General features: G+C 39.3%; 1 protein-coding gene across 1 annotated transcript in view; it reads right to left on the bottom strand.

Moving 5' to 3' along the window:
* The window catches only part of LOC138030278 (chordin-like protein 1), a 41,528-nt gene that overhangs the window by 9,767 nt on the left and 19,739 nt on the right, over positions 1-12,022 (bottom strand). The window contains exons 2-7 of the mRNA XM_068878176.1: positions 9,376-9,466; positions 6,991-7,073; positions 4,055-4,170; positions 2,944-3,004; positions 1,974-2,101; positions 727-820 (exon numbers count right to left, since the gene is read on the bottom strand). Of these exons, the coding sequence (XP_068734277.1) occupies positions 727-820; positions 1,974-2,101; positions 2,944-3,004; positions 4,055-4,170; positions 6,991-7,073; positions 9,376-9,422 (529 nt within the window). The 5' untranslated portion in view covers positions 9,423-9,466. The remainder of the gene's footprint in view (positions 1-726; positions 821-1,973; positions 2,102-2,943; positions 3,005-4,054; positions 4,171-6,990; positions 7,074-9,375; positions 9,467-12,022) is intronic.

The raw sequence follows: 12,022 nt of genomic DNA, 5'->3' as shown, positions 1-12,022 counted from the left end.
AAGTCTAAATTAGAAATCGATCAAACTCAATTAAAAATTAATGAATTATCTCCTAAATATTAATAATGGCAATTAAACTGAGTGGAGTGCAATTTGGTCTGAAATCAAACGTGTGATTTGATAAGTATGATTTCATACCAAAATTGCACGACACGAAGTTCAATTACCACTTTATTACATTTAGAAATCACACATTTAATCACACATTTAATCCCTCAAATACAGGATTTTAGTCAGTACCAATGTTTTATTGATCCAGTTGGGTATAAAAGTTGGAAAATGGTTTTCTTTGTCTTTCATTTTCCAGCAATTTGATTGGTTGCCTTAAACAAGCCTTGAAATCTGATTGGTTGTTTTGTTTTAGTGTTCCTTTCTCATTGGCTGGGGATTTGGGAATAAATCGCACTGCTGAGAGCCAATCAGATTGCAAGGATCACCAGTGATTTCTAAATGGATGTAATAAAAATCCAAATTGCGGGCATGTTCTTGATGATATCGATGTTGACTTCCGACAATTACCCAGACTCCAGTCAGTGTGGTCCTAAAACAAATTTTACTTCATTGAGAGGAGTTAGTACCGCGTTTACTAAACATGGCAAACATCAGTTTGGAATTTGCTTTTGACTCGTACCTTGCATGTACCGAGGAATAAGAAAAGATTCCGATGCTTTCGCCGTTTCACGTAAAGATGATACTAAATCTATCGAATACATAAAATTCGCTTACCTCTGCAAATAGGACAACATGTGTTGTGACCAATCACCTGATGCTGACAATGGAGGGTAGGACAAGTTCTGACGGCGCATGTTATAAATCGGTCCTACAATGCAGGTAAAAACGTTTTGCTTACAACCCCTTACGTACTTGTTGTATGAGATGTCATGAAAGCTACACAGGGCTTAACAATTTTGCTTTTGCTTGCCGTGCAACTGATGAAAGCAAAACGTTTCTTTTAAAATCAGTGAAAACAGACGATTTGAAGGTATAGAGCGAGTTTCAATTGAGTGTCGTAAAACCAAAACCAAAGGAATTACTTTGGCCAATCAAAAAGCACGGAGACATCCAGTAAACCAATCAAAACTCGAAGTAATTACATGTAGCCGGCACAAAGCGCGGGAAAATGTGCACGCGCGAGCCACGATTGGTTTTGGTTTTACTTCTGATTGGTTGAAAAAGTGGCGCGAGAACTTTGAACCAATCACCGAGTGAGGTGATCATAAACCAAAGCAATTCGCTAATTACTTTCGACACTCAATTGAAAACCGCTCTATATCGAGACCTATTGTAACTGTGACTTATTCTTGTTGAAGTTTAGTAACCTGTAGGTCCCAATCATTAGGTTCTGACGTTGCGGAAATACCCCTCTCAAAACGAAGTGGTAAAGCGGATGTCGCAGTTGTTTCAACAACCTCCCATTGAAGTCTGAGAAGCTTTTGGATTTCCCACATATGAATAGAAAGAATATGCTGGCCTTTGGCACTTCTCTTCCCAGTAGAACAGTACATTTTCGTCTTTTTTTCAGCCTCAAGAAAAAAAAAAAAAAAAAAACGAAACTGTACCGGGGGAAGGGGCAGGGGGCACATATCACTTTCCGAGAAGGATATACATATTTTATTTATTTAAAAGAAACGTTAAAGATGAGATATACGAAAATTTTAGGGACATGCGAAAAACGTATCCAGGCTCACATTCAGTTAGAACGTTAAAACTTTGCTATATTTTTAAGTGAGTCGTGTAAATGACTGAATACTGGAAATGAAAAGCACGTGGTACGATATCTCAGCAAATAATACCGATCTTATTGGTTTCTAGTTACACGTATAAACCTTATTAAGAACATCCCAAGAATGCTCGGGACTCCAATCACGACAAAAATAAGAATGTTCAGTCTCAACTCAGAATTTTTATGCCGCTTTTGGGGAATTCAGTGGTGGGGATAATTTTTACCAAGGAAAAATAGAAAAACGTCTTACTGTGCAGCTGCATTCTGTACACTGATTGTATGGCAAAGGATCCGTTGTAGCCTCTGCCCACACGGAGCCGTGGGTTCGTAAAACACCGTTATGTGTGCAACTCGCCTGGCCTTCATCGGGGTGTTGATCTGAAAATAAAGCTTCATTAAATGTTACGGTTCAGTTCGGAGGTTCCTCCAATTTACAATTTGCTCAACGCCCCTCATCTTGTATTTATTAGCGGAACGAGAGATTAATTCTTTTCATTATTTACTTTTGTATAATAAGTCGATTGATGTCGAAGTATAATAACCAAATCTAATCATAACCTAACCCTAATTTTCTCTAGGCTTAATTTAGGCTCCAAAAAAAAGTTTCTTCACTCTTACATGGCATCACTATAACCCGAGACCACCCGAATCATGACCCGAATCACAATGAATAAATGAACCCTTCGCCAGGCATCTGTTCTTTAACGTGGACTACATGACGCATTGGTTACATTGGGCAAGTCACACTGCCAATCACTTTCTCTTTAAACTGCAAGTTTAAACATTGCATGAAGCTGTGACATGAACGATGTCGTGGCATTTCATCGGTTTTTAGCATTTTTTTGGCAAAAGCAATGACCTACTGCCACTTTGTAATTTGCCGGGCTAATTTGAAAAGGATTCAAGGTGCACAAACAAAACCGACCCTCTAAGCCATGTCTCCTCTGCTGACTTACTTCGTTTACTGACTCTTTAAAACGTACGACGTTTAACCCAAGGGCCTTCCCCCCTCGCCTCTTGCTGGTCAACTGCTCCGTGCACATGACTCATGTTAATGGTAAACTGACAAAGTTTCTGACGACAGTTCTCTGATTACCGTTCAATCTATCTTAGCAAATGTATCTGAGCTTGAACCAACGACGAAATGATAACTTCCCGAATAAAAAAAACACACACAAAAAAAAAAAAAAAATGGAAGAAATTTAACAATTTCAACCTACCACTCGCTGTCCCCGACCTGCAACTTTTGCAATCGACAGTTGCCTTTGAGCCATCGCTTGTCTGGAATATTAACAAACGTAATGAGGAAAACTATACGATAGTTTAAAAAGCTACAACCTGATCAAACTACCCTACTATGGAACATCATTTTGAAGAGAGCTGTGTTGAGGTAACAACAAAGGCATGCAAGTTAGAGCAACTTGGTGACAGCTGAACTATATTGAGAGACCTGATTGTTGGGTAGCCTTCAACCTTACCGAAATCATTCACTTTTCTTAGAACCGATTGGAACGTTAAAAACTCCAGTTTAAATCTATGAATTTGAATGTTAGCTTCGGTGAGAGGATAACTAGAGTACTCACTGAGTACTGAGTACTTCTGAGAAAACAAAGTAAAATTAGAACCAACAAACACGAGCCATATGACGCTGAGCACGGGAATCGACACAGAGTTTCTCATGGACCCAGTGGTTAGGGCGCTTGCCTTGAGATCCGGGGATCCCGGGTTCAAGACACATTCGTGCCACTGGTTGAATTTGTTCCTTGTAGTCACTGGTTCAACTTCTCAGCTGCACTTGTAAATAGCCAACTGGCTTGCCTCCGGCTATGGCTGCGATTCTTAACAGATGTTGTTGATGTTCTGTTCTGTCGTGATTGTGTTTCCTTGGCCCTGAAAAGCCCCTATGAGGAGTGGTCAATTAAGTATGTATGTATATGTATTTATTATATGACTAGCACCGTGAGCGGGCAAGATGAACCAAATCCCGCGCTGTGATTGGCTACCCGAGCGGGCAAGATGGAGCTATACTGCCCGCTCGGGGTTTCTTGCTTGGTCCCGCAAGATCAAAGATCTTCGGTCCATAAACACGCCAAAAAAAAACTTGGCCAATATTCAGCCATCTTGACCTCACGCTTGGTCAATAATCCATGTGTATGGAACGCAAGCACTCCCACCACTTCGCCAACCTAGTTTCCAAAACTTTTCTTACGTAACCCAAATCGTTTATAGTTCATTTTGGTGCATAGTTTTGTTACAATACCATATCCCTCCTTGAATATTGAAAGCTGCAGCTACAGTGTAGCTATACGTTACGCTGAAAACAATGCTTACCAGTTTACAGCTGCATCTTATGCAGCGCCAATATCCCGCTGGAAGCAAAAAAGGGTTCCAGTTTTCTCCTACGTTGTAATTGATCTGGTTAAAGGAGCATCGCTTTCTTGGCGCAGCTGTAATGAAGTACCAAAAGTAGACGGCTTAACACTACTGAAATCTCCACAATTAATTCCTCTGTATTCTGCACAAGATAAACTCACATACACTTCGGCTCAGTTCGGAGACTTCAGTATGATATACTGCATTTTTGCGAATGAATGCCAAAAGAACCCTTAACGAGGTTGAGATATATTTCACATTATGCTGCTGTTGCGAAGCTACTCTTTTCCTACCGCTACCGCGACTGGCACTACCACTGGTGCTCTCATTCAGTGTCCATCGATGCTAGCCCCTTAAGGCGGAAACAAGCAGCTAAACATTTGTTACTAAACAATGTATTTCTTGCATTTCTTTTTTTAACACATGTTTATTTGTGTATCATGTCGTGTTAAATCGGCTAAAATAGGCCATTCAACAAGTTGAACCGTGTTGAACGAAGTCAAACGAAAATAGAGACAAACTCTATTCCGTTTACGAAGTTGCCATTTAACGAACCGAGGGCGTTAATCAAAATACCTCACATGATTATTTAGTGAGGAACTTCCTTGGGTCCTTGAACTTAAAAAACATCTCCTTTTTGCTGCTGGTTCATTTTATCATCGCTTTCCTGACATAGCACTGTAAAGTGTTTCGGGCGGACGCCCCTTAATAGAATTAATGATGTCTGGAGGGAGAAGATTAATATAGAATGACATAAATTAAGCCGCCGCCTAAATCCGTGTTAAGAAGGGAGGTATATCCGAGTATATTTTAAGAAGATATCAATTCTGAGCAGATATATCCTGCGTGACAAGATGGTTGTAAAAGTCTTGTTTTTCCACTATGCCAGTTTCAAAATAAAACAGGGTTTGTTTAACCAGGGTTTTTGGTGGACTAAATTATGTTCCAACAGTTAAGTTTTTCGGGGCATAGGGAAAAGGGCCTCATAACCTGGGTTCCCGACGGGAAATAACTTTCTGCATGCCTTTTAGCCACACTCACTTTTAGTTAAAGAGAGTTTGGGAGGTGTCCATACGATTTTTAATCATTTCAATTTTACTTTCAAATAAATATTCAGAACTTACTTCTCCCGATCGAAAAAAAAAAGTTTTATCGTCTCGCTCGAAAATTAAATTGAAAAACCAAAGAAATGGCTCTATTTCCAAGTATACACTTGCGATACAATTACAAACCAAAATTATTCTGGTAACGTGAAACTGCCATTTTCCCGAACACTAAGTAAATATTTTAACTGGTAAAGTGGAGAACATAATCTCTTGACAGCAATAGTTAATCTGCTCTTTTTTTAATCCACAAACGGGCCCTACTCTGGGGGTTGTTTTTTGGTTTTGAATGTAAATGAAATATGCCATACCAAACCAAACTACGCCATAAAAAAGAATTTAACAATTATTCTATGAGCGCGCGCTGGATATGAGATGGTAAATAGCCAGCGAGGTGCGTAGCGCCGAGTTAGCTATAACCAGTCTCATATCCAACAAGCCCGAATGGAATAACTGCTTTATTAAATTCGTTAAACTCCAAAAGTTTGGAAGTACGAAATACGAGCAAAAAAGCGAGAAAATCCGAGAGAAATCGAAAAAACTTGATGAAGATGCGATGTCGTGTAATACCTGGTGATCAGACAGACGCAGGCTCATCACAAAAACATTTCTTACCTTTTCGCGTACTTCTAAACGTCGGAATTGATCCAAACTTTCCACAAAAACGTTTGTTTTTTCTGCTTTATTCAGAGAGAGATTTCGCTTTCCGGCGAAAATAATTTTAGCTTAGCAACGCTTAGCACAATCAAACTTAAGTATAAAAGCTGATAGCCGAGATTGAGAAAACCAATCAGAGCACGAGAAATGCATTAACCGAGGTTGAGAATTTACTAATTCGAGTAACTCCGTGAAGGCCAAGAAACAATTTTCCCCGAAAAAGAGAGCGCAAAAAAGGCAAAGCGTACTGACGTTTTGACGATTGCCACTGCGTAAAACGACTGTTGAATGTAATTTCTCGTTAACTTTTTCCCTCCACGACGCTCTGAAGCACATTAAAAACAAAAGCAACAAGGAAATAAATAAAGAAAGATAGAAGAAAGAAAGGGAAAAGAAAATAACGCATTGTTCTTAGGTGTGCTAATTTCGCATATATTTCAATTAAAAATTCGAAGACGTTTCCATGTATTGAAGACTGCAATAACTTTGCCCTATTTTTATTAGACATCAGACAGAGCGAGTTTCAATCGAGTGTCCTAAGACCAAAACCAAAGTAATTACTTTGGCCAATCAAAAAGGACTGAGACAATCCGGTAAAGCAATCAAATTCGAAGTAATTACTTGCAGCCGACACAGAGCGCGGGAAAATGTGCACGCGCGAGCCACGGTTGGTTTTGGTTTCAATTCTGATTGGTTGAAAAAGTGGCGCGAGAACTTTGAACCAATCACTGGGTGAAGTAATCATAAACCAAAGCAATTCGCTAATTACTTTCAACACTCAATTAAGAACCGCTCTATGATAAAAACCAACCGGATGCTCAGTTGTTTGAAGCTCAGTTAGCCGTAACCTGGATTAAATACAATGACAACCAAAAGTTTTCCTAACACAACTAAAGTAATGGTTAGCTTCTGGTCTGCTCTTATCACGATACGAGCAAACTTGTACCAGCTATTTAGAGTTGGAGGATCATACTGTAGTAGTTTTTGAAGCTCTTGAGACTGAACGACCACGAAGTTTAAAACTGCTCAATGAAAATGTATAATCCTCCTCTGCTGAAACTTCAATGGCGAACTTGGTAGATTTTGTGGCTGAAAAGGGTTCAACTGACGCAACTCACTGAACAAACAAGTTACCTCGAGGAATTCTTGTCTGCGGGGGATCCACAGTACATTCACCAAAGGTTGCGATAGTGACAGCAATCCCAAAACAGATTAAGCTGAAAATTAAAAAATAAAAACAAAGTTTACCAAAATGGTAGAAATGCTTCCGAGGGGAAAGGAGATGTTCAATAGATTATGCTTGCGGTAATTTAATGACGGTTTGGGCGTGGAATTGACGGGAGACTTAAATAGGTCCTGAGCAGGGACGGTACAAAACGTGGGCCTCCAAACTAGGGACCTCCTTCTGAAAAGGTAAAGTCTGCTACGAGCCTAGAAGGCCCATCAGGCCGGCGCTTATCTCCGGTTTCTGTAGTATGAAGCGACTAGGAGTATTTCTACTCCCCCTCCTGGATGGGATGCTGTACATTTTCGGTGGTACCCATTTATACACCTGGGTGGGGAGAGAGGCACCGTGAGAGTAAAGTGTCGTCCCAAGAACACAACACAATGTCCCCGGCCAGGACCCGAACCCGGACCACTCGATCCGGAGTCGAGCAAATCCGTGACATCCTGTAAAATAAACGTCGAGAGGGCATCAAGATAACCGGAATTAGGAGGTGACCAAAGTCAGATTTTCCCAAAGGCAGCCGAAGGAAATTCGCTAAATTCATAAAAGCTTCCATTTCCCCTGATCAGCTCTAGAGTTCTTCAGGAACTATCTTTATTCCGTAGCCGTGAAAATTATATATGGAAAAAAATAGAAAGTTGGAGTTGTTTTTTATTTTTTTGGGAGGGGGAGGGGGGAGGCGGTGGGGAGGGTAATTGTACTTTCCTTACATTTGTTACCTTTTCCCCTTTATTTACTTTATTTCATTTTATTTATAAACAATTTATGATTATACAAACAAGACCATGGTGGCCCGCAATTAGCATTGCTGTTCTTGGGGAGAGGGGGGGGGACTTAAACTGCGACATTATCACTGGCTCTCACAACAAAGTTAAACAAAAAGACACTTAGAAATTGACAAGAGTTACACAAGCAGGAATTACACAAACAAACGCCTCATACTTAAGAGAGAAAAGTGTTCTTAAAATGATCTGAGATATTACAGGTAAGTAAATCTGAACAATTATACCATGTCGCTATTCCTTCCAGATAATTTCCCTCTTGATTGGATTTGTTTTAAAGGCGTTATTGCAGGACTGATTCGCCGCGTGGAAGTTAAGCCTATCTTGTTCCCAGGAAAGCGGTAAACTTGAAAGCTTTTCAATAATTTAATTTTGAAAATTGCCGTCAGAAGCACCATTTTTTTCGCAAATTGACCTTTTCCTGACGAACCTCACAAAAAGACGGCTTTCTTTATCGATCGTCGAAGATGAAAATTCTCAAGACATTTTTTCAACTGATTACTCGATACATAACCTCCAATTTTAATTGTTCCTCTCTCTATGACGTGTACGAAGTAATTAAGTCTTAAATGATGTTTATTTTAGAATGAACCTAACTAAATATTAGAATGGAATATTGTCGTTTTCAAGCCCAAAAAAGTGTTACCCCTCAAAAATCCACCGCATTAAAGCTTGAACCAATGCTATAATAATTTTCGCCTAATTTTGAGCAATGTCTATGGTGAATTTATTTTTGTCAGTGGGTTAGACTTCGATACTGTTTGCGTTGTCTTCAGGCTTGAGTTAAAAGAGTGACCTGATTCACTTCATACCTTGTTACTCTAAACAGGATTTAAGGAAAGCTAGGATCTCCATTTCGCCTCGTTCGTTTAATTAAAAAAATAATTAAAAAATAACCACTGAAATACGAAGAATTTTATGTAAACGGGAGTTTCAATGGAAAGATAAGAACTTACTCTGGGATGTTCCGCAATGTCTTGGGTATTTGATGGATTCACATCACATGATGCAATTTTTAGTTTTCTGAAGAAACGTTTCAAAGTCATTCTTAGAGGAGCTTCTGCATGCAAAGTTTTTGTTGTTGACTCTTCGGCTTCGGTTATTCAGGGCGAGGTGCATTGCCTATGTTTGATTCATTTCATGCAAAACTAATAGCGAAACTCGTGACAATAGTAAATTTTCTGACAAGAAATATTGTTCTCTTTGAGTTTTTAGGAAACATTTGGGGACAAAATTGATGAACTGCGATCAAAGCTAAATTCCATCGCATCAAAACTCATCACAATATAACAGAAGTCAATTGATTATTAAAGTTCATCATATCTAAAGATCATGGTAATACTACAAAATGTTCTCATTAATTTTAATAAAATTCGATTTACGAGAATCTTTCTTTCAAAGTGAAAAGCGTAGATAACTCAGTTTTTAACAAACCACTCCTGCAGCTTCACTGAAGAAATTAATCATTCTTAACTTGACTTGCAAACGAAATACTTACGTACAACTTACCAGATGCTTCTCGCTCTTATACAAGCATCCATATAATCCATCTTCATTTTCTTTCGGCTGGATAGTACAGTCGTATCACCAAAGATATCACCTATAGAGGCACGAGAACTATTCAGTGGTGGAAGTCGGGAATATTCGTAAGAAAACCTCAGCTGTCTTTTTTGTAGGAGATTAAGAATACCACACACCAAGAGATTCTTTTGCTAAAATTACTCAGTGCTCTTACGAATGCTAGCTTCGTCCAGCCTGAGACTTATCTCCGCAATTGACGCCCTTCACTGCACTCACGTTGCGAGGAAAAGTGGAGAGCCTTCTCAGACTGAGTGCAGTTAATAAGCGAGTTTGTACTTAGACACCGCAAATCTCTCAATCGATTAGATAAAACGGACCTCCCCTGCTAAGAATGACGTACTTAAATTGATATGCAGAAATAATGATGTGTAAGCAAATAAATGAAGAGAAAAAAATCGCGTGACGAATACGATTTGTCCGTCTGATCTGTCCGCCCAAAGTTATAAGGTGAAATCGCACTTAATTTATCCACCCTTCGATTGACGTGGTCTTTTCAAACGGAATGTCTGTTAACAGTTTGTTCGTACCGCAACAGACTTTCTGAAATCAGTTAACGATTGATTTGCTGCTTTCAACGCTTGGAGTTAAAGGCCATAATTTTGTTCGGCAAATTTCAAGCGAAAGCATGCAATAATTTTTACCGGAGCCGTCTAGTTTCCGATGGAGATAAACACCATAAATCAGTAATTCATTATTTAGTGTGCATACTGCGGAAAGCGGGGATTCGGTATTTTATCCCAAGTAATCCATAGCGGAGGTCAAATTAAACGACAAATTCTAATTAATAACCTTGATATATTCAAAATCTTATAGAGGTATCAGTGTCGGTGCAGAATCGTTCAGTTCTCCAGGACAGCTGCTGTCTCTTGTTATAATTTCACTGAACCACTCAATATTAGAAACTGACGAAGTCCTTCATGGTAACACACTGGACTTAAAAACGTACTTCTGCTTTTTTGTATCAAAACCCTGCTGTCTTGTGTACTTCACAATTCAACGGATAAAGTGCACCCTTTTGCAGATTTTTATGCCGTTTTATTCTGCAATTACGTCTCACAGAGAATAAAAATAAAAGCGCGGACCTCCGGAAAACGTTTTGTCTCTCCTTACTTTACCCGCGGGGCAGAGCTGAACTTTAGCAGGGCTAGTAATCAGCCAAATTATAACAAGAAGGCATAAACAATGAAACAAACCAGCAAACTAGTCAAAAATGGTTTTATAGGTGAGGTCGACTTAACAGCACTGATTTCTTTAAAGTGCTCAAGTCTATGATCATGAATGATGAACATTTCCCAGACGTGTTTGGTTCCTCCCGTCCCGTTCTTCGAACAGAAACAAGAAGAAGTCGCCTTTCAGTTGTAATGGGCTCTTCAAAAAGTGCAGTAAACAGGGAAACGAAAATTAAGACAAGTTATTACACAGAATTCTCTCCGCCATTTATCATCACGACTGTCAAGGACAAATTGGAAGTAATGCACAAAAACCAACGTTTGACTTGATTTGCTTTCAATGCTAATTTCAATTTTGCAGTGTCCCCAATTAGTGCTCCAGCGCTAGAACGACTAGACACTTGAATAAAGTTCATTTCCTTATGCACAACACATCAATGTTTCCGTTCATATGGATGCATCCATTTAAGGAAAGTATCACCGGAACATTCTTACAGAATCCGAAAAGTTCACGCCAGAAACGCTTCAGCTACCCTATCTAGATAGCTCGTTGCAGCTGCAAATAATTTATGTCCATTCAGTAGCGCAAATGGGGATTTGAAAACATTTGCGTTTCGCATTTCAAAATGTTTAAGCTCTATTGTTAATCAATAGAGTGAAATAAACTGAGAAAAATTCCGTCAAGAGTTGGATTGAAATCCAACCTCTTAAACCGAGAACGAATGCACGCAGAGCTGCTACATGCTTCTTACTCGAATCACGTAAAAATCAGAAAATTTTCAGTTTAACGCCCCCCCCCCCTCTCCCCTATTTTACGTCAAAAAGTTCCTTCAAGGTTTCACTTTTTCCTTTTAAAACAGCCTTTTCTTTTGTTCTGAGAACAAGGTAAGTTTGCCTTCCGCCAACGTAAACGGTATATTGTTAAAAAACATCCGGACAACACCTATTGTGATTCAAGAAATGAACGACTGATTCAATTACCCACCGATTAGGGATTTCCCTACCACCTCCCCCGATTGCTGCAGTTTGTAGACGGTCAAACAGCACTGTTGTCTTGATACAACCACAACCGGTGTCAAGCATAAATGCGGATTTGTTCATGGTGTACCTGATATGCTGTTGCACTCCTCAAAATGGACACCATCCTTCACATTCATACTAACTAACTAACTAACTAACTAACTAACTAACTAACTAACTAACTAACTACAGTAACCTATAAAATGAGATGATTGGAGCTGGACAATCTTTGGCCAAACATAAAGTGACAAGCTTTGCTAAAAACTAAAGATGCATTATGCAAGAGCACTTGAAAATCAGTGCCTCAGAAATCAATGCCAGGAGCAAGGAACCATTCCAAAAACTACTCAACCAGAAATTAGTCTGTAACTAACGATGCCCTACTA

This window comes from Montipora capricornis, chromosome 13 (assembly GCF_036669925.1).
Source record: "Montipora capricornis isolate CH-2021 chromosome 13, ASM3666992v2, whole genome shotgun sequence".
NCBI classification, from domain to species: Eukaryota; Metazoa; Cnidaria; class Anthozoa; order Scleractinia; family Acroporidae; genus Montipora; species Montipora capricornis.
Note: the sequence above shows the minus strand (reverse complement) of the source record. Positions and strands in the feature narration are given on the sequence as shown.